Source organism: Podarcis muralis, chromosome 2, assembly GCF_964188315.1.
Source record: "Podarcis muralis chromosome 2, rPodMur119.hap1.1, whole genome shotgun sequence".
NCBI classification, from domain to species: Eukaryota; Metazoa; Chordata; class Lepidosauria; order Squamata; family Lacertidae; genus Podarcis; species Podarcis muralis.
In genome coordinates, this window is record NC_135656.1 from 80368917 (window position 1) to 80391596 (window position 22680).

Sequence of the window (22680 nt, forward strand, 5' to 3'; positions counted from 1 at the left end):
GTTTAACTATCCCAGTCTTATGTATTAAGATATTTGTATGGGATACCAGCGATTCATTCTAAGGTGTCAGTTGTTCTAACAGGGAAAGGAATTGATCATTGATTGTCTCTGCAGGAAGTGGAAAAGCCAACTTTATTTTTGTTATACAGTGGTACCTCGGGTTACATACGCTTCAGGTTACATACGCTTCAGGTTATAGACTCCGCTAACCCAGAAATAGTGCTTCAGGTTAAGAACTTTGCTTCAGGATGAGAACAGAAATCGTGCTCTGGCGGCACGGCAGCAGCAGGAGGCCCCCATTAGCTAAAGTGGTGCTTCAGATTAAGAACAGTTTCAGGTTAAGAACAGACCTCCAGAGTGAATTAAGTACTTAACCCGAGTATAATGGTTGTGAGGGATTACTTGTGCGTAAATGGCCTTAGATGTAGTTAGCTTGCTTGCCCAACCATGCTTAGGGTCAGAGCTCGCCCTCCGTGACCTGTTATTCACTTGCAGAATCCGTCAGTGGGCGTTTCTTGAACCTCTTCCAGCATAAAAGCTGTTTGATCCCGAGTCTCCTCCTATGTTCCCTGCGCGGAACGCGTCTGCGCAAGTAAGGGGGAGGCAGGGGCGTGCCAGCGCTCTCTCCACTAGTTTCGGGTGAAGGGTCTTGGAGCCCTGTCTCCAATTCCTCATCTCCCTCTCTTCTCTATTGGTGTTACCCTGAATTCCTTCCCCCCTGCTGGTCCCCTCTCCGGCATCGCTCGGGAGCCCTGCCTCCGCTTCTCGCTCTGATGTCAGTTCCCTGACACCGAGGTACCACTGTATAGATAATCATCCATATGTGGCTATGGTGGCTCATTTACCAGATGTAATGTATTTAATGTTAGTTCTGGGAGTTTATACTTGATTCTGACCAAACTAAGCTTCTTGATGTCTAGTTCCTCAAGAACGAACATATATATTGTGAGAAAAGGTTTTGTATACTGGAACCCATTTCTTCGGATGCATAAAGTGTTATCCGCAGTTGGTGGGCCTGGACACCCATGTGGGATGGGATCTGGGACCTGCAACAAAATGTTGCAGCAGGGAATGCTCATTGTTTCTCTCTTTTTTTTTTTTTAAATAATTTTTATTAATTTTCCAATCATGTAATAAAAACAAACAATAAAACAAAACAAAACATACAAACAAATAAATAAACATGTATAATTTCATAAACTCATTTTCCTTCACCTTATTTCCCGGACTTCCCCATACCTCCCTTTTTCTGCATCCTTATTTTCCCCTTTTGACAGCAACCCTCCATTTAATTAATTAACTCATCTTCATTATAATTCCCTTAAATTTATGATTTACAGCTGCAATTCTATGTTTCTTAAGACCATAGCATCTCAGCACTCCTCAATGTTACAACAATTTTTAAGGTATATTTTAAATTTCTTCCAATCTTCTTCCACTGTCTCACTCCCCTGGTCACGGATTCTGCCGGTCATCTCTGCCATTCCCATGTAGTCGATCACCTTCGCTTGCCATTCTTCCAGAGTGGGTAGCTGCTGCATCTTCCAATACTTTGCCAGAAGAATTCTTGCTGCTGTGGTAGCATACATGAAAAAAGTTCTATCCTTCCTTGGCACCAATTGGCCCACCATGCCCAGGAGAAAAGCCTCTGGTTTTTTAGAAAATGTCCATTTAAGGACCTTTTTAATTTCATTATAGATCATTTCCCAGTAGGCTTTAATCTTCGGGCAGGTCCACCAAAGGTGATAGAAAGTACCTTCAGTCTCATTACATTTCCAACATTTATTATTGGGCAAATGGTAAATTTTTGCAAGTTTGACTGGGGTCATATACCACCTATAGATCATTTTCATTATGTTTTCTCTCAAAGCATTGCAAGCCGTAAATCTAACACCAACATTCCATAACCTTTCCCAGTCATCAAACATAATGTCATGACCTATGTCTTGTGCCCATTTGATCATAGCTGATTTTACTGTTTCATCTTGTGTATTCCATTTCAGCAGCAAATTATACATTCTTGACAAGTTCTTAGTATTGGGTTCTAACAATTCTGTTTCTAATTTCGACCTCTCCATCTGAAAACCTATTTTCCTGTCCTGTTTGAATACCTCGTTTATCTGAAGGTAGTGCAACCAATCTCGTACTTTAGACTTTAATTTGTCATAACTCTGTAATTTAACCCTTTCACCATCTTGCTCTAAGATTTCACAATATTTTGGCCATTTGGACTCCATATTAAGTTTTTTTGTCTCTTTAGCTTCCATTGGTGATAGCCACCTGGGAGTTTTACTTTCCAATAGATCTTTATATCTTATCCAAACATTGTATAGTGCTTTCCTGACAATATGGTTTTTAAAACCTTTATGTATTTTTACCTTGTCGTACCATATATATGCATGCCAACCAAATCTATTGTCATACCCTTCCAGATCCAAAATGTCTGTGTTCTCAAGAAGCAGCCATTGTTTCAGCCAGCAGAACGCTGCCGATTCATAATAAAGTCTCAGGTCCGGCAGGGCAAACCCCCCTCTATCTTTTGCATCAGTTAAGATCTTAAAGTTTATTCTGGGCTTTTTGCCCTGCCAGACAAATTTTGATATGTCTTTTTGCCACCTCTTGAAACAGTCCATTTTGTCCAGGATCTGGAGTGTCTGGAATAAAAACAACATTCTAGGCAATACATTCATCTTGATGACAGCAATTCGGCCTAACAAGGAAAGTCTCAACCTTGACCATATTTCTAGATCTTTCTTCACTGCTCATTGTTTCTCTCACCCCTTTCCCCTTGTTTTTCTGTTCCTTCTCCGGAACAAACCCATGGCATTCTGTGGCTACTGAACACTGTTCTCATTGGGCTGGGGGTTTTTTGGGCGGGGGAGGGAGTTGTCCTTTAGTTTCCCCACCCTACATTAGTTTTTGTATATCTGAAAAATTTGGACCCCTTCACATAGAATGCTGATACCTTCCTTGTTTCACTGTGGCTCTCCCCCCCCCCTTTTTAAAGATAAAATCATTTCAACACTTCCAAGCTCTGTTCACTATTAAAAGGAAGTGGTGCACACACATATCATAAACAGTGAAGCCAAAATGCCGCAAAGATAAGTACTGTACTACAAAACCTGTATCTTTTCTTTCTTCGATGTATAGCTAAACAAATCCATATTAAGTAGGGTTAGTGCTGTCTCTTTCCACTGCCTCTACTAAAGCTTCATATAAACCTATTGTATTCTGATGCCAAATCCTATTACAGGAAGTTGTAAACTCCCTGCATCTTTAAAAATAACCTTTGTAGAACTGCCAACACCTTACAGAATGAAAACGGAGGACTCCATTCTCTTTAGAGCATGCATACCAAGTAACATCGAGTCAGCTTTCAAAAGATTATATAATAAAAGGACAAGGAAAATAACCGTTTTTACAGTGGTAATATATTTATATTTCTAAACTCATACTTTCATAAATTAAAACTGAGGATACCTTGGATATAGAAAGCACAATGTGTGGTAAAACTCCTTGAGAAGGGGTTGGTGGTGACCTTACATCTTTCTTTCAACTTTTAAACATGCATCACAATACATGGCACACTTAACATGTCTCACTAAAGCAGGGCACACTCTCTGTTTCTGTTCTGGAAAGCCTCTAGCTCCCCACCTGCGATAGTACAGTGTTCTGCCTCCATGGTCACAGACAGTAGGTTTCTGAATACCAGTTGCTGGAAGCAGCAGGAGGAGAAAATGCTCTTATGCTGAGGGCCTGCTTGCTGATTTCCAGCAGGCATCCTGGATATCAGGATGCATACCCCCTCCCCCAAGTGCCCCTATATTCCAGGGACAGTCCCAGAATTACAAAACCCACCCCAGCTTCTGATTTGGTCCTGGAATGTCCTTATTTCACCCACCAGTACCACTGCTGCTGAGCTCAGAGAGGAGGATGAGTTGGCACTTGTCCTGAGAAGCGGCAGCAGTGGCAGCTGGAGGAGAGCATCCCATTGCCTCTCCATGGCCACTACTGCCAGCCTCCTCCCTTGGGCATCTTGCAGCGGCTGCTGAGGAATGGGCGGTGAGGAGGAGAGGCCGCTGCCACCAAGGACGCGTTGGCTCCGAGGTGCAGGCAGAGGACAGGAATGCTGTTGGCAGGAAGAAAGGGGGAATGGAGTGTAAGGATTTCTTTTATAAAAAAATCCTTTGTGTATCCATGTTTCATCTTGCCCCTTTCTCAAATTTATTTATTGGTGTGTGTATGATTTTTTTGTTTTTGTAAATCTACTGAAGAATAAAAATAAAATTGTGATTAAGGGGTTTTCTCAGGGCGGTGAAGGGTGTGGTTGCTATGTCTAGTTGGTGTAGTGATGGTGGAAATGCTCTGCGGGGCAGGGGGACAAAAATGGGGAGTTGAGGATTTTCATCTGAGGAATTTTGCACAGTAAGCTGGATGCTGGTTAGCACTTGGCCTGATCTAGCAGGCTCTTTTTATGTTATTAACACCGGTTTAACAACAACAACAAAAAAAAGAAGTTGCAATACTATGATAAAAGCTCAAAGCTTGGTACATATTAAGGGGCACCCTATGAAGCTCAAGTAGAGAGCTATTTGTAATTTCAAAATGGCAGCCAGTTTTGTAACTTAGTCGTGCAGCTTGCCTGTGCATTAGAAAGATTTCCACTTTCCCTGAAGAGAGTGGCTTGTGGGTGAGTTGCAATATCATATAGCATAGGGCTACATAAAGGTAAAGGTACCCCTGCCCGTACGGGCCAGTCTTGCCAGACTCTAGGGTTGTGCGCCCATCTCACTCAAGAGGCCGGGGGCCAGCGCTGTCCGGAGACACTTCCGGGTCACGTGGCCAGCGTGACATCGCTGCTCTGGCGAGCCAGAGCCGCACACGGAAACGCCGTTTACCTTCCCGCTAGTAAGCGGTCCCTATTTATCTACTTGCACTCGGAGGTGCTTTCGAACTGCTAGGTTGTCAGGCGCTGGGACCGAGCAGCGGGAGCGCACCCCGCTGCGGGGATTCGAACCGCCGACCTTTCAATCGGCAAGCCCTAGGCGCTGAGGCTTTTACCCACAGCGCCACCCGCATCCCCTATAGGGCTACATAGGCCAGGGCAAAAGGCCAGGTATAACCCACAACTTTTATTCTTCCTGAGGTAATGTGATACAGTGATTTTATGAATTATTACTTGGGGGAGAATATTTCTTAAAATTGGAAATAGATTTAAGGTTGTGTAGGAATTTGTTCAGGAAATACTGTTGGGCCATTGGGCTGATTCGAAAGGTTCTTCTCAAGTTCTGATGTCTGCTGTCGTTTTCTTCTTCTTGATGTTGTTATTTTGTACCCATTCTCCTCCCCGGGTGGGTTACAGCAATTTACAAATATATTTTTAATCACTATACAATCATCTGAACACAGTGATTTTTTTATTAAGAAACACAGCATTTTTATAAAAGGTATTAAACAAACACCTGGATTAGGTGAAATTTTAAGCAAAGCATTTAGTAATTTTTAAAACAGTGAACAAGTATAATAATTATACAACTCAGGATGAGAGCCATTTTAGAACAAACAACTTCAAACTGTCCTTTGACAGCAGAAATTCATAGGCAGGTTGTCTCATTTGTCAAAAGTGAGTAGATTGCCAGTTAATATGCCTTTTGTTCTGATACACAGTGACAAATTCAGTAATAATTGCGCAGAAATGTCCCTCTGCTTAATATCCGTCAGAGCAGATGGAAATGTTTTGCAAATTGGTCACAGCAGACCACAGATAGGCTTATCACTACCCTGCCTGGCCCTGGGTGGAATGCTTGTACCACCCAGAAGAGCGAGTTATCCAATTTATCCAAGTAATTGCGAGAATATTTTGCAAGAAGGAATATTGCGTGCAAATCCAGCACACACCACTGACTTAAACATTAAGTGATAGGTGATGTAACTGTTTAATCATTGCAATTGTAGACAATTCCAGTATTGCTATACCTTGTTGAGCCTCACTGGTCTGCTTTAAACCCACGGGTTTTTAAAAATATTAATCATAAAAATAAAATATACCACAAACACATTCTCATGCATACTCTTTTGCACCCATTGGGATAAGAAAGTTTAGGAGGTTGACTTTTTCCCTTAGACGAATTACTCCTCTTAAGGATTTCCCATCTTCATTCATGGATTTGGAAAATTAGTACTTTATGAATGAAGTTGTTGAACTTAAAAAAGGTAGCAAATTAATCCAGCTCTAAGATGTCCTTGCAGCAGATAAATTTAGAGGGAGAGGACCCTTAATGTATAACATTATAATTTAAATATTTTTTTGCAAGCTATCCATATTTTATTTCAAAACCATTTTTGTGAAACTTCTTAGCACACTTTCAGTGCTTACTTCATGTAGTCACAGCTTTGCATATTTTCTTTGAAGATTTTGAAAATACAAAGATAAATGATGACTAATGTGCACCATCTGCCTGGGGGGAAAAGATTTCTTACTGAGGACTCAGTTTCTGCTAAGCTGATTTGCTTATAAGAAGGAAGCAAGCCCATCCCTCTGCTATGAAAATGAGGTTTTAATATCTTCTGACAAATTATTAAATAGCAGTATATAGGCACTAGAATAACAATATTTAGTCCATAGATTAGGGTCAGTGGCGTCTCTTCTTTTGGATTGTTACAGGAACTCTGGGGGATCAAAAAAAGCTGGTGTGTGTTCTGTAAGGCCTCAAGAACTTCTAATATACTAATTTGTTGGTAGCATGTGCTGAATTCCTAGAGCTTTCCTGCCCGCTGAAAATATTTGATTGGGGCAATATTGGTCGCCTCTTTGTGGCCCTGGAGCTCGAATGTTTGGTAGTAGAGATGAAATATTGCTCTTTGTGTTGAGGAGACACAGGTGCCTTCGTGATGTCATTATTCATAGCTGATGGTGTGAACCACTTCTGCTGAAAAGTATTGTGTTTCTGAAAATGTCATATGACACAAGTGCTATACCAAGCAATTAACCACTTCTAATTCATATGTAATTTATGACATAGTTTCCTCAGTATTGTTATGAATTTGAGGGTGCTAGACCTTTCTAAATTCTTGGATCCAGCAAGTGTTAAACGCTAGTTAAGCCAGACTAGCTTCCTCTGTTGAGTTGATCTCCTTAGTGATGGGCCAGTAAGCAAACAAAGGAACAAGGGTGGGAGACAGCAATTGAATGGGTGGGGCTCCCTCAGCAGATAAAGCCAGTGTTTAGAGTAGAGAGGTTAGAGGCAAAGAGTTGTGTGAACCAGAAGCTGGATGCAAAAAGGCTGCAGTCTGGAAAGGCAGAGAGAAACCATGGCTGATTTCTTCTTGAATCCAAGGCTGTAGCTACCGTATGTGTGTGTAAATATACCTTATATCCTAAAGACACCACAGTCTGCACTGTGCCTCATTTCCAAAGGAAACACAAATCCTGCGTAAGTGCCTTGCATCCCTGTAATCTTGCACCTCCTGGAAATTTGAGACAGCATCCTGCTCCCCCAACACAGCCTTTATTTTTATACTGGCAGAAGAATTAGGTTGAGGTAGAGAGAGCAAACATAAATAGCCCTAGGGGACTGTTTCCCCCAATGTTTCATTGCTCTGAACATGCAATTGCTTCTCCTGATGCTGCACCCTAGATTGGCCCACAATTAAATACACACAATTTAAACTATTTATATAGCGCCAAATAAAAGTAAACAGGGCAATTTACAAGTAAAAAATAATTAATAAAACCAATGTAGTTGCTAATCATTCTATTAGACTGGATGATCCTCAATCCCAGCTGGAGGATGGGTCTGTTGCACTGCTTTCTCAACTAAAGGTCTCCTTCTCATGTTGCTTATACTCTGTGGGGCAAAACATACATGCATGTACCAAGTGCTACCAAGAAACATCGTGACCCTGTTCCAAATCTTTCACCTAAATGGACTGTTACAGCAATGGTATTCAAGTATTGTTGGGCAGTGGGAAGGTAGATTAAGGTAAGGAGCAGATGTTCCTGACTGGAAGAGTGAGTGGTTTGACAGTCTGTGTCTTGTGGACCAAATGAGAGCTAGTTCAAAATGCTTAATGGAGATGCTATGGGTCTTACAAGTTGCCTGTAGCATGCCACACTTGATATAAGGAACATTTTCAGGTGAAAATCCCTTTTAAAAATGTAGGATTTCACAGAGAGAGGGAGAGAGAAAATGAATGGTCTAGTTTTTTTTCTTCTATGCTGCCACTATTGAGCTAATTTTTTTATATGGGCTGTGATGTTTCATGCCATTTTTTTTCAAATCAACAACTCCCCATGTGAAACTGAGGGTTTTAGGATGGGGCAATGTTGGTGTAATGAGTTGTAATCATTCACTTGCCTAGTCGCTATTCTATTCAGTAATTCTACTCAAATTAATTTGTGCTTAGAGTTCAGTTGATGCCAGGATTTCAGTTCAGTGTCCTTTGCCAGTGAAATGTAAATAGAAGCCATTGTTGCTGGGGAGACTTCTGTTACTGGACCAGAGCGCAGAAAAATGTTAATTTAATTAAATGAAAAGGGACGCGGGTGGCGCTGTGGGTAAAAGCCTCAGCGCCTAGGACTTGCCGATCGAAAGGTTGGCGGTTCGAATCCCCGCGGCGGGGTGCGCTCCCGTCGCTCGGTCCCAGCGCCTGCCAACCTAGCAGTTCGAAAGCACCCTTGGGTGCAAGTAGATAAATAGGGACCGCTTACTAGCGGGAAGGTAAACGGCGTTCCGTGTGCTGCGCTGGCTCGCCAGATGCAGCTTGTCACGCTGGCCACGTGACCCGGAAGTGTCTGCGGACAGCGCTGGCCCCCGGCCTCTTAAGTGAGATGGGCGCACAACCCTAGAGTCTGTCAAGACTGGCCCGTACGGGCAGGGGTACCTTTACCCTTTACCTTAATTAAATGAAAATAAATATCTTGCATGCGTTTTGTAATATTTGTGTTGAGGTATCAATTTCCTACACTGTCATTACAGTGTTGCCGTGCTGGCTTGATATCAGGCTTTGTGGTGTTGTGTTGGCAGTGTTGTTCGTATGCCCCATCACAGCACTTGTTTATCCCCAAATCATGTTTTAATACAGGGCTGTGTCTTCACAAACTATCTACAACAGCAAGCAGGGGAACCTGTGGCCTTCTCATGGTTGTTGGACTACAGTTCCCATAATCCCTCCTGACCTAGAATCATAGAATCATAGAATCATAGAATCATAGAGTCATAGAGTTGGAAGAGACCACAAGGGCCATCGAGTCCAACCCCCTGCCAAGCAGGGGGCCATGCTGACTGGATTAGAAAGAAAATAACTTGCACTAGGGATGCGGGTGGCGCTGTGGTCTAAACCATGGAGCCTAGGGCTTGCCGATCAGAAAGTCGGCAGTTCGGATCCCTGTGACGGGGTGCGCTCCCGTCGTTTGGTCCCAGCTCCTGCCCACCTAGCAGTTCAAAAGCACATCAAAGTGCAAGTAGATAAATAGGAACCCCTCCAGTGGGAAGGTAAACGGCGTTTCCGTGCGCTGCTCTGGTTCGCCAGAAGCGGCTTAGTCATGCTGGCCACATGACCCGGAAGCTGTACGCCGGCTCCCTCGGTCAATAAAGCGAGATGAGCGCCACAACCCCAGAGTCGTCCATGACTGGACCTAATGGTCCATGACTGGACCTAAAGGTTACCTTTACCTTTACCTTTTTAACTTGCACGAGCTGTGTTAGAATGTGTGTTCTACTATATTTAAATGGATTAACCATTTACTTAAAAATTCCTCTTAAGTTTATTAATATATGTGTATGGATTTATGTTGCTGAGCATTGTGTTTGGTCCTCTGACTAGTAAATAGTGATATAAATTTACATGGATATTATTGCATTGGTTATTATTCATTGTTAACATGCATCAAGCATTCTGGAGATGCAGTCCATAAATGTTTTAAATAAACAAAATAAAACTTTGGTTTCCTATTAATGATTGCCATTTTAATTCATTTCTTTTACAGGAACAAGTAGAATATGCCTTCCTGATAATTTTTACAGTTGAAACATTTTTGAAGATTATAGCATATGGATTATTATTACATCCCAATGCATATGTTAGAAATGGATGGAATTTACTGGATTTTGTAATAGTAATTGTAGGGTAAGTCTGATTTTTAACGTTTCAATATATAAAGTTTCAATATATTAAAATGCTTGAAAACGTTGCCTCGTTTTGTATGTATGCCTGTTTCTACACTAGTGACATCATAAATAATCTTCTTCACTTTTCCTAGACTTCAACATGGTTGTCAAATGCTTGATAGCTCTGCTCACATACACTCCCCACCCCGCACTCCCTGGAAATGTGATGTTTATACAGTAAGCTCTTGTTGTATTCCAATAAGCTGTTGCATTCCCACTGAGTCAGCAGCCAGAAAATTTAATAAGTTTAGGGCTCCTTAATATGCTAATTTTTCCCTATACAGAAGTAATGTTTCTGCAGAGAATCATGTGTGTGTACCGTGAGGTACAATCAGCACAAGAGCTTGAACTTTGTTATCTATGGGTAGGGTTTTTTGTAAACTTTGTTTTTATAGTGGTTTCACTGTTCTCATTTTTTACTGTATTACGACTGTGCTTCATTGTTTTGAGTTCTTTTGGGTCTAGGATGTCAAGTTACACAGTGTCAAAAAGAGGAGACAGATTTGCATAAAATATTCACATGCCGTTTTATATGTATATCTGCCATTTTGAAAATAACCTTCATAATTTAAGTAGAAATGCAATATCACTATAGTGGGGGAACGCTATGACTAGGTGACCTACATGCCTTATTAGCACCTGGTAGGCACTAACTGTTGATGGGCAACTTCAAAGCCTTTCTGCTCTCCTTTCTTGTGACTCTTTACCTTTAAACCACACCTGAATTGACTGTTCTTAAAACAGAGGATACCTTTAAATAGAGGCCTGTCTTCTGACAGCCCTTCAGTTAGAACACTCTTCTCTGTAAAGTGGGGCAGGTGGGTATTGTATTTGGGGTCCTTATGCTAACTGAAGAGTTTGTGCACAAATGTTTCTTTAAAGAAACAAAGCATTTTATTGTGGGGAAAATGTGATCTTAGCCATAGAAAAGCATAAAAAAGCTCTCAGAATTCCCCCCGAGTTTGTTCACTTTGATAAGAGCCATGTGAAGATGTCAGACTCAATCATTGTTGGACAGAAATTAATTACCTCAGTATTCTTCATCAGCCTGCTCAATAGGCCCAATATTTGTTATTTGGCAGTCTTAATCTGGGAATGTTTAACCAGAAGGGGCAAAACAGGGAGAACTAGACTAAAATAGTGCAATGACAGACAATGAACATGCTGCAGAAATGTAGAACTAGAAATATCAAGCTGAATTCCAAGTAATATGATTTGAATTACTCTTTTGTGTGGAAACTGTTGAAACACCCCCCACCCCCAAATGGTACACGAGTTGAACCTGTCATCCAGCAAAGTAGAACAGTTCAAGTTTTCAGCATCTGTGCAGGCCATTGACATCACAGGAGGTGAGCAATAGTTAAATAAGAAAGATGCACATAAAGCTATGTGAAATATTTTGTGGCACAAGCCCACAAACAAGTTTCTTCCTGGAAATAAAGAAAGGAATGGTGTGAAATCTGATGTCTTATTTGTATGTGTTGAAAGCTCTCCTGTGTGGAGCATGTGAGTCACCCTGAGCAGTCTATCAAACCGCAACAGAAGCTTTTTACCATTGTATCATTGCTCCTTTATAATTTAAAACACAAACCCCTCACATTGACAGCTGTATAATTCAGGAGTTTATCGGTGTATTTTCCGGGGGGGGGGGGGGCACAACAACTTTGGGTTTCTTGCAAAATCAAAGATGATAAAATCTCTTATTTCTTGTTTACCAGATTGTTTAGTGTAATTTTGGAACAATTAACCAAAGAAGAAGAAGACGGTGCCCATTCTAGTGGGAAATCAGGTGGTTTTGATGTAAAAGCCCTAAGAGCCTTTCGTGTGTTGCGACCCCTCCGGCTTGTATCAGGAGTGCCCAGTGAGTCATTATCTATTTATTTATTTTCTTGCAATTGTTTACTTGAAGAGATGAGATCCCCCATGTCTATGAAACTACATAGTAGATGTTGCCTTCCTTATCGATTAATTTGATAATGTCTATTTTGAGATGTCACTCAAAATAGTTTACTAAAGTTTCGGGATGGTATGTGTGACTATGATAAACGTTCACTAAGCAGGTAAAGGAATTGATTTTGTGGACTGATCCTATCAAATAAATGCCAAACTAGATGCTACAGTAAAAACGCAGCTGTCTCTGAAAATGGCAGTCCCATGTATAATTCCCTTCCGTAAGGCCTTGTAGAACCTACTTGTTCCTGACCTCAGATTATTTTCTGTTTTCCTCCTACTGCTAGGATGTGTGGAAACAAGCTATGACATGAGGATATGGTAAATTCTACTAGACCATGCTGAAGGGATAGGGAGAACTAGATATGTGGCTACTATTTTTGGTGTCAATAGGCATGTTTCACATCTAGTTTGGACCTTAGGCCTTTACTTAAATACCTCCAGTGAATGAGAGCCCAGCTCCTCTTGAGGTAGTCTGGTCCACTGTTGAACAGCTCCTGACATTAGGAAGTTTCTTTTAATGTTTAAAGAGTCCATGTAATAAGCTTTGGAGGAGCCCTCAGGGAAATATTGTGCAAACATTTGCTCTAGATCACACTTTCCCAAACTTTTGACTTCATTGACTCCTTGATAAGCTTATGAAGTTGCCACTGACCCCCAACCCAAATTCTTAGGAATGCAAATGAAATTAAGTCAAGATATAGCACCTATATACCTATAAACAGGATGATCTGAGAATACTGTTGTGTTGTAGAATCACCTTATTCAAGACAGACATTCCTTCCTCAATTGCCTTTTGTACATTCCTGAGAGTCATAGTTCTTAATTATTATTATTGTTTTGCATTATACCTCATAAACATTTTTTCCCCAGGCCCTTTTCAAAATGTGTGTTATTATCAAATTTTCAAACAATAAACATAAAAAAGAATACTAATGTGTCAGAAAATTCAAAGAACCATAGAGATTTATTCACCTGATGCAGAGTGCCAGGGAGGTAAATATCAACTACTTTGGGAAACCTGGCTCTGGGAAATGAAAGCTGGGCTGCTAAAACTGGAAGAACTACTAAAACAAGCAAGTCCAACACAAATGACATGTGGATTTGCATATAATCCTTTCTGTTTCATTGCCATTCATTGCTGTCTCTTTTTTTGAGGTTGTTTTGGATTGAATGAAACCTCTCTCCCTCTCATCTCTTGCTTTTAACATTTGATCCAGAAGCAAGGTCATAATGCTGTGTTTATTAGACCATAATCTGTTGCCATGGAAATGATGGTAATTGGTACAGATTTAGCAAAATTACTTCAATGGAGGATCAAGCTATTGTAGGAAAGATGCCATGAGTGGGGAGAAAGCCTTTTGGTCAGATGCAAAACTCTCACTGCCAACAGATTGATATCTCTAATTTTGTACATGCGTTTCTCTCGATACAAGCAAGAGCTGACCTTCCTTCTCTTTTTTTTTTTTTTTGAGTGACAAGAGAATTAGAATGTGTGTGTGTGTTTTTTTTAAAAAAAGCTTGTTTTGCTGTTCTCAAGGGCATCTTCACTTAGTACATACACTTATTAAAAATTATGCTGGTACTTTTTGACTGTACTTTTTGACACTAGCAATACTCTCTTTGACCAAGTATTCTTTAAGAGAGCAATGCGAAGCCCTAGCTGGAAGCAGTGGGGTGGAAATGAATGATTCAGATCCACATTTTCAACCAAGACTCTGCTGCTTGTGCCACCCAGGGTTAAAGGTGCGTTCAGGAAGCTAATCTTACTTTTTGGCAGTGCCAGCCTGAATCTGGCATAGCAGAGTGGCCTGGAGTGTAATCCTCTTGATGAAATGTGCTGTCTTCAGATCCATCACCTGGCCCTATCCTGCCTCTCCTCTTTCAGAACCTTGCAGTGGCTACCCAGGGGAGGACAGTGCCAGCAGCGCCGTGCAGTGCACTGTACTTTTGGTGGGCACTACAGTGGCTATTCTGCAATTGTGATACACCCCTACTAGGAGCAGCCTGTTGGAGAGCCACTTCTGTCTCAGCATAACCCCACTCAGGGGTTAGGATTGCTCTGCAAGTCTTTCGCCACCAAAGTATTTACAACCCAGGTGTTGTAAATTTCCACCATAATTTAAGAACCACTAAGTGTTAGGTGTTAGTTTCCCAAAATAATTCAATCTAATTTGGCTAGTTGAGTATTCCACTTAGGGACTGGGGATATATTAAAATAGTTTGCTATTGTTTAATACTTTATGAACTGCTTACACATAGGTCAGCTTGTCAATTTGTAATACAAAGAGCCTGGTGGATTTTTGCTAGACTTTTGAAATAGAACATATTTTTTTTAAGAATGCTGAACATTCTGACCTTTGATAATCCTCTTAATGGAATACCTCCAAACTTCTGACTGTAGCTGTAGGACAGGCATGGGCAAACTCAGTCCTCCAGATGTTTTGGGACTACAACTCCCATCATCCCTAGGTAACAGGACCAGTGGTCAGGGATGACGGGAGTTGTAGTCCCAAAACATCTTGAGGGCCGAGTTTGCCTATGCCTGCTGTAGGATTTTGTGCGAAGATGGCCTTCTGTTTGTCCTCTTGTATTGGGTTGCTTCTAGTTATGTGACTATACAAAATAGTATCAATATCTCTCTGTGTGCTTTTTGTGCTTCACAGGTTTACAGGTTGTCCTGAACTCCATTATAAAAGCCATGGTCCCTTTGCTCCATATTGCCCTTTTGGTATTATTTGTAATCATAATCTATGCTATTATAGGATTGGAACTTTTTATTGGAAAAATGCACAAATCATGTTTCTTTGATGATTCAGGTGAGTAAAGAAGCTGCTATTTATAACTCGAACAGAACTGTTGTACCTTACATCCATGGCTTGAAAAACAACAACGCCCCTGAAAGTTTAAAATATTGTTAACCTTGATCTTCTTCACATTGACCTTTATTGAGGATTCAGAAGCGAGAGTAGTCAAGGCTAGTTTGGACAATACCCAGAAGCAGGGAAAACTGGGACACTTGTGGCTTGGTGCAACACACAAGGTGGACTGTTGGGATCTTGCTTTGGAAGAGATCTATGAGGGCTTCCTACCTCACATGTCCTAAGTAGAAGTGTTCAGTGCCTGTTTCCTTTTTTTATTGCAGTTTGCAAACACACCCTCATTGTCAACCTCAGATTGAAGTACAGGGAAGCTACTACTTTATTAAAATAAGCTCATGTTAAAACCATTGGCAGTTGGACTGGAAGTTAATCCACACATAAGACTGATGCAGCTCCCTGTTACTAAAAGAAGGAAGCAATATTGAGATGATTAATAGAGACACTGGACATCTAGAGATGCTACAGGGCTAGAGATGCTACAGGGCATCCTAAATATGAATGCTAGTAGTCAAAAGTACAGTTTATCAAGGTTGCTAGTTGCAGTGGAAGAGGAGTAAGATCTGGTAATCTACATCTCATTCCACAGGACTGAATGACACACGATATACTATTGTGTTTGTTTCAACTAACTCTAGAGCAGATCACCACAAGCCTGCTCAGAATTAGGTTTACATCATTCACATTTTCACTGAACAGATGTTTGGTTAGTTCTTCTAACTGTGGAAAAGTAAGGACTACAGTCCATTGATGGTGTTCGCCTATTGAGATAGGTAGGACAGAAGTCCAGGAGGCTAACAGTAGGTGGAGCCAGAGCCAGTGGCAGGTGGAATCAGGGCCAATGGAAGCAGGAACAACTACTTCTAGTTTTGTCTCCTCCCCCTACTTGCTGTGTCCTACGAAGCCAGTGCTTAGACTAAGGAGGGGTAAGCTGACAGCCAGTTGTCACCCACTGGACTGGTTGTAAATTAGAAGAAATATAGGAGCAAACTGAAGTTGGTTGGGCAGTGCCTTCTTCGTCCTAATGGACGAGCCTCTGCTGTTACTGACATAGATATAGAGTGTCAGTACTGTAGAGCAGTGTGATAATGTATACAAAAGTGTGTGATGTTGCCTTAATAAAGTGAGTTTCCACCAGAAATCTACATAGTGCAGATTTAAAATAGGCCAAGGTTGTATCCAGGCACAGTTTTGAGTATAGTACTGAGAAGGAATCAGTGTGGTCTGCACACGTTTTATGATCAGTTATTGTCTGCACTGGTGTTCCTAGTTTGCTCATTAATATGTCACAAGCTTTTCTACAGTTATTTTTCTGCTAATTTCTTTCAGCAGAAACTAAGCCATGTGTGTGTGTGTGTGTGTGTGTGTGTGTGTGTGTGTGTGTGTATAAAATCTCTGAACTCAGCTGCTTTCTGACTCCATTTCAAAACCGGTCTGCTTTTTCCAAACCGGGTGTTGAGAACTTCTTACCCTGAAATGTTTTTGATCCATTTTTAGATATATTAGCTGAAGAGGATCCTGCACCTTGTGCATTCTCAGGGAGTGGACGTCAGTGTCCCATGAATGGCACTGAATGTAAGGGTGGCTGGCCTGGACCAAATGGAGGCATAACCAACTTTGATAATTTTGGCTATGCAATGTTAACTGTGTTCCAGTGTATAACAATGGAAGGATGGACTGATGTGCTATATTGGGTAAGTCACCAGTGATACTTCTTGTGCGTAAAGGAAAATAACCTTGCTTTGAAGCATCCTCTTATACTCTTCTTCCTGTCACTGGATTTTCTTTTCAGGTTAAATGTGTGCTCTGTACATTTAACTTTATGCAAGTTCCACATTTGCAAGTCGAATCTTGTGTTTCCGTGCTTTCGAATGTTTCATTAAAAAACTTGCTTTTGTGAAGGTACTTTATGTTTATTTTTAAAGCTGACATTTAGCATTTTTTTTTTGCAATTGCTTCATTTACTTTCAGTTTTGTATCAGCATGGTCTGAAATAAATTTATATTATTTTGAGTTTATAAATCATTTTGCAAGCATGCTGCCTATGAAGTATAATCAAAACTGGTGATTAAATTGATTCAGCTTCCTTATAAGAGGGCAATGAATCATGTCCCAGCTTTCTAGAGCTACCAGCTATTGATGTAGTGCCCACTGCTGGGAAGATGTAGCATAAGGAGTGCTAGTTAACCATTTAAATTATGCCTATAGGCTTTCAGTTGCAGGTGCTATACTTTCATGTGGCTACACACGAGTATTCATATTGAGCATACCAATGCTACTAAAGGTAACAGTAAATCCCTGGCAAAATGTTAAATGAAGTGTTAACAGCACAATTATATGCATATTTATGCAGAAGTATATCCCACTGTGCAGTAGGGCTTACTATTTTGTTAAATCGTTTAGGATTTCAGCCTAAATCAAAGAATTCTGATTAGTTGTTCCATTTGTTTGTAGAATATGTATTCAACCCAAAGTCCAAGGATGATGATAAGAAATAATAATAATAATAATAATAATAATAATAATAATAATAATAATAAACAACCCTCTTAATATCCAACATCATACCCAAGAATAGCTCAGTCAGGGAAGCCACTGAGCAAGCAGGCTGGGTAGTACAGTGATAGCAACCATTATTTTCCTTCAATTATGGCCTGAACCTCATAACCTGAACCTAGGACAAAGTGATTTTCTGGTGAGCAAAATCATACTTTTATTAACCACGGCTACTCTCTCCTCTCTAGTCTTGTTTGGTGCTGCAGAGCATGAGAGTTTATTGTAAACCAACCTGCCTTTCACCAACAGCACCAACACATCAGAGGGCACAGTAGTTAGTCCACCATGAATCTGTAGAATGGGATGGCCTGCGGGTGTCTGAGTCCCTTATTTCTCCGATAAAGTCTCTTCCCTACACCGTTCTTTCCCCTATCCGCAACCACCACAGCCACCCCTTCTACCTGTCTTGTTTTCTGACCAAGGCATCTCTGGACACTCAAGCTCCTCTAGAATACTTTTCAAACGGGTGGAGGTAAACTCTAAACAGTAATGCAACCAACGAACAAAATGTGTTTCTTTCCATTGCCACGTTAAAAGAAGGCACTCATGTGCATAGGGTGACAGAGGAAACATGGGTAGATGTCAACCTCAGAAATGGCAACCAAGGTCATTTCCAATGTTTACGTATCACTTCACAGTATGGCTTAGACTACTTTTGGGGAAATTGTCAGAGCTCTGAAAGTAATGGACTTATTTAGACATAATGTACACCAAATTGAAGCTAAGGAGCTTGGTTACCAAACATATAATCGTCTTGGAACTCGGTTTTTGATGGGTGAATTGCTATTAAGGCTCAAACAGCAAAACAAAACAAAACAAAACATAAAAACCCTAGGAACTATGACAAAAAACCATAGGCGCCGACTCCATGGGGCTTGAGAGGGCCCGAGCCCCCTCAAAAATTCGTTTGGGGGGCTCCGCCCCCCCAATAATCTCCGGCGCCCCTCCAGCAGAGCGCCATCGCCGCCCCTCCCCCAGCCCAAAATGCACAGGGAGGGGCGGGCTGCATGCCTCCTGCCCTCCCTCCCGAGCAAAAGCTCCACCCAATTTCCTTTGGAGCTGATTAATAGGCGCAGCACGCTCTCCCCTATTCGCTCACGAGGAGGCGGCGCCACTTTATTTGCATATTCATGAGCTTATTTATTATTCATGAGCTTTCCCGGGCCCCCCCAATATTTTTTATAAGTCCGTGTCCCTGCAAAAAACATGGATTTAGACTGCAGTACTGTTTTGACTGCACTACTGCTTTGGGAACTCTTCCCTAGGCATTGTCCTCTCCTCAATGGCCACACGCAGCTCCTTCCAACCCTGCCCTATATCCTCCTCAAGTACTATGCCTTGCTGTAACTGTCCTTGAACTCTAATAAGTCCTTTTGCTTTGTCTGTGTGGAGGATATAAAGTTGTGTGTTCATGGGATTGTAGAACCCTTTGACTTTATGTGTGGCTGGGATGCAGGCTTCTGTATGAAGGTTGGAGCCACATCCATTGCTCTTGCCATTTTCGCCTCTGGTCCCTCCACTGGCACACAATCCTGGATGGTTCCCCTCAAGCGAATGCCTCCCTTGGGCTGCCAAAGGTTCTTTGTTTCTCTCCTATGTCTGTGTCCAAATTGACCCATTGTTTTCAGCCATGCAATGTTTTTCCTGAAAGTAGTATAAGCCATGATGTGACCTTGAAAATTATCATGGCTATATTTGAGGGTGTCATCTACCCAAATCCGCTTTGTCACCCTAGTTACAATTGATTTGGTATGGGTACCTGCTTTTAGCATGCCAGTGATGATACAACAACCACATTCTGTTTGACCTACTATAATATATGCATTATTTGGTAATAAGTGTTTGTGATTCAGTTCATAACAAATGGCTTAATAAGATACATATTCAGTGAATTATTCTGGAGCAAAATATTGATTAACTTAGAATGTCAATATGTTTCAGTATGTTTATTTTATTTCTGCTTTCTAATGGTTGGAACTAGTTTAGCAGATTGATGTCAAGTGTTTGGAGGAGATGCATTGTCCTCATATGCTGAACTATTTCATTTAAAATATAGCTGTACAGCATGTACATGCACAATGACAGCTGGCAACTGTCATTAAAGGTAGAAAGTGCTGTGATACATGGAGGATTGTTTCTGTGACCAAAGGCAGTCTCCTACTGAAGGTGACAGAAGAACAGCCCTAATGCTAAGTGTTTATGCAACCCACAGGGATTTAATTAAGTAATGCCATTATTCCCCATGTGGCATTAACTTCTAAAGTAGCTTCTGCCACCCATGGAAACAGAAAATAACTACTCCCTGTGTTTACATATTCAGCAACAAAAACAATTGGCACTGATGCTATTCTTGTCTGCTGCTGCCAATTAGTTATAAATGAGTGAAATACCTGCTATTAAGACACAGGGGCTCTGTAGGTGTGGTGAGAGGGCCTTTATGGAAGGAAAGGGGTATCTCTGCATCCTCTGTACTCAGAAGTACATTGCAACACTTCACTTCAGCATTGGTGGAACCTAGGCCTTCCAGGTCCTGTTGCCCTCAAGTGTATAATTGCTTCCCCCCCTTTCCCTTGTTTTGGTCACTGCAATAACTAGACAGTCATTTATCTATGTGAGAGAAAGTGGAGGGGATGGGGTCTAAACTCACATTTTGTTCCTGGGGCTCCAAGACTTGAGTTGAGTGGTTGATTTTACCCCCACCCCCAATTGCAACCCATTCCCTTTGCTTCATAGACCTAAGTGGAGCCAATGAAAATTATGACTGCCCTTTCAGATACAATATATAACACAGAGATGTGGAGTAGGTGAAACCAGGTTATGCTCGGCAGAACTTAACTTTATAATAACAGAACAATTAACAAATCTGAAGTTAAATAGTTACTCTGCTTATTGCTCAGTTTTATTGCTTTGGTACAGGAAATACATTGCAGGGATTCATGCTTCTGTGTCCTTTCTCACTCTGGTATGTCCTAACTAGCTCACAGGTCTAAATGTGTATGCACAGTACCCTCTGCTTCATGTGTTACTCACATGAAGGAGAACTTACATAATTAAGGTTCAGTGGGGCCTTACCATTTACTCTGCCCCTGAGGTCACATAGTTTTTCCTGGCCCTGCTCCCATCCACCAGTGAGGCAGGGATGGGAAGTCCAAGCAGAAAGAATGAGTCTATGAGACAGAGAGACGGTTATAGATATCTTAGTAACATTCAGATATACAGGTGATTTCACCAGAGGAAAAATAATAAATTTTACCACTTAGTACTCAGAGAGCACTGAGATACGATTGAGCATTGAGTTTCAAATGAACAGTGTAGCATGCTGAGCCCTCCTAGAGAAAAATAATTTTAAACTACTTTACAAGAAAATACCTGTCCCAGCAGAATGGACCATCGTTTGCTCTGACGCAACTCCTTGTATCTTAGGCTTCTCTGACACCTAACAGTGTCAGAGCAGCATGGGACTACTATCCTGTAAGAAATCACTGTGCATATTCCCAAATAAGTACTGATTCAGAAAGCCAAGAATTATGCCTGGCTTCAGATGCCCAGCTTTCTCTCTACAAGAGGGCTTCATTCAAAATGGTCCAGGTGTTCTGTGGCCAATCTGCTTTCGGAAGGCTTCAAGCGTGTTATTACTAGGGTTGGTGTCGCTGCCTGGCACTCCTTCCTGACTGGGCACTCTGTTAACATCTATCTTAAGTGCCCATCTCCCATAGTGCGCCAGAGTTGACGCTATATCAGGGGCATTGTGGGAAATTAAAATGGCAGCTCAAATCTCAGAGCACTGCCGCCTGTCACCACCAGTGCCAGTGGGTGAATGTGACCCACTAGAGGGTGATTAATTGCAGAGGACCCAGTTGTGTTAGGTCCCAGTGCAGTGTTTGCACGAAACATATGTAATCCAGCATGATCTCCTTTTGAGTGAATTGTGCTTCACTCAGCTAAAATGTTATACTCACTGTGTTTTTGATCAACAATCTGAAGAGAGGACTTTCAGCCTAGAAATTCAGAGCTTTGGGTGGCTTTTTACTGAACACAGGTCAAACAACCATTTCCTATTCATATGATTAAAAATAGTCCTGTAAGATGTATTCAAGTAAGTGAATATTAATCAACTTTAACAAAGAGAAGGCAGAAACATTGAAACAAGTCAAGTCCGGGGGAACAGAACCAAAGTGGTCTATTAATTACAGCCACCATACAGTATTATCATTTGTGTGCTGATCCTTTAACACCTGATGCATTAAGACTTGGGTTGGATCAGAAGATGAGTCATCATTGCTTATTCTAGCTGCTGCATCCTGTATCTCAGGTTGAGAGCCCTTAATATGGTTTAATCATTGGCTAGCTGGCTGCAATAAATTGTGAGCTCCCAGAGTTCAATAGGTAACTGGGTAACCTGATCTGGGTATAACAGCCCATCATTATGCTTTTATGGCATATTTAAAAAACAATGTATCACTTAATTCCTTAAAGTTTCCTATAAATGACTTATAAAACTTAATGTAATATGTGTGTGGCAGTTAAAATAGCATATAAGCACAGCAGATGCCATTATAACACTGAGGTCACATAATAGATTAGGAATATAAAAAGTCAATGTGATTAATTTGGGGATTGTCTGGATCCAAAATCTAGTGGTTGCACGATATCTGATTGATGTGCTTTTATTTGTGCACGATAGGCATTGTGTTTGCCAAGTTAGGAATGGCTTCTGCTTTCACTCTGCAAAATTTAAACTTTCCACAGATTTGCAATAAAATGTATACTGAGGTAGAACTAGATGTTGAAATGCTCCTTGATTTTTCTCTCTCCACCTCTTCCTAAAAATATGGAATATATGTGTGATGTGACACTTTTTGTATGGTTCAGTCCTGTTCCCAGCTGCATGTTGTGTTAACCCTGTAGTTTTATGCCAAGGGCAGCTTCCCTTCCAAACAGCAGCACAACAGGGGAATTTTTGTTAGAACTATGGTGCAGAGAAGAAAATTGCTTTAGAAAACCCTCCCTGTGTACCACAGACCCAGTCCTGATTCTGCCTCTCCTCCAGCTGTTATAAAAAGTGAAAAAAGCAAACACACAGTGTATGGATATATCACCCAGGACGATAGGGGCAGACTGTGATG

General features: G+C 41.2%; 1 protein-coding gene across 27 annotated transcripts in view; it reads left to right on the forward strand.

Annotated features, from left to right (window-relative positions):
- The window catches only part of CACNA1D (calcium voltage-gated channel subunit alpha1 D), a 190365-nt gene that overhangs the window by 55954 nt on the left and 111731 nt on the right, over positions 1–22680 (forward strand). For 25 of the 27 annotated variants that reach the window (XM_028719053.2, XM_028719033.2, XM_077924918.1 and 22 more), the window contains exons 4-7: positions 9989–10128; positions 11888–12030; positions 14786–14938; positions 16496–16692. In XM_028719053.2, coding sequence (XP_028574886.2) covers positions 9989–10128; positions 11888–12030; positions 14786–14938; positions 16496–16692 — 633 coding nt within the window. Of the gene's footprint in view, positions 1–9988; positions 10129–11396; positions 11519–11887; positions 12031–14785; positions 14939–16495; positions 16693–22680 lie in introns of those variants that run through there. The other 2 variants (XM_028719054.2, XM_028719055.2) reach the window with 2 other exon arrangements.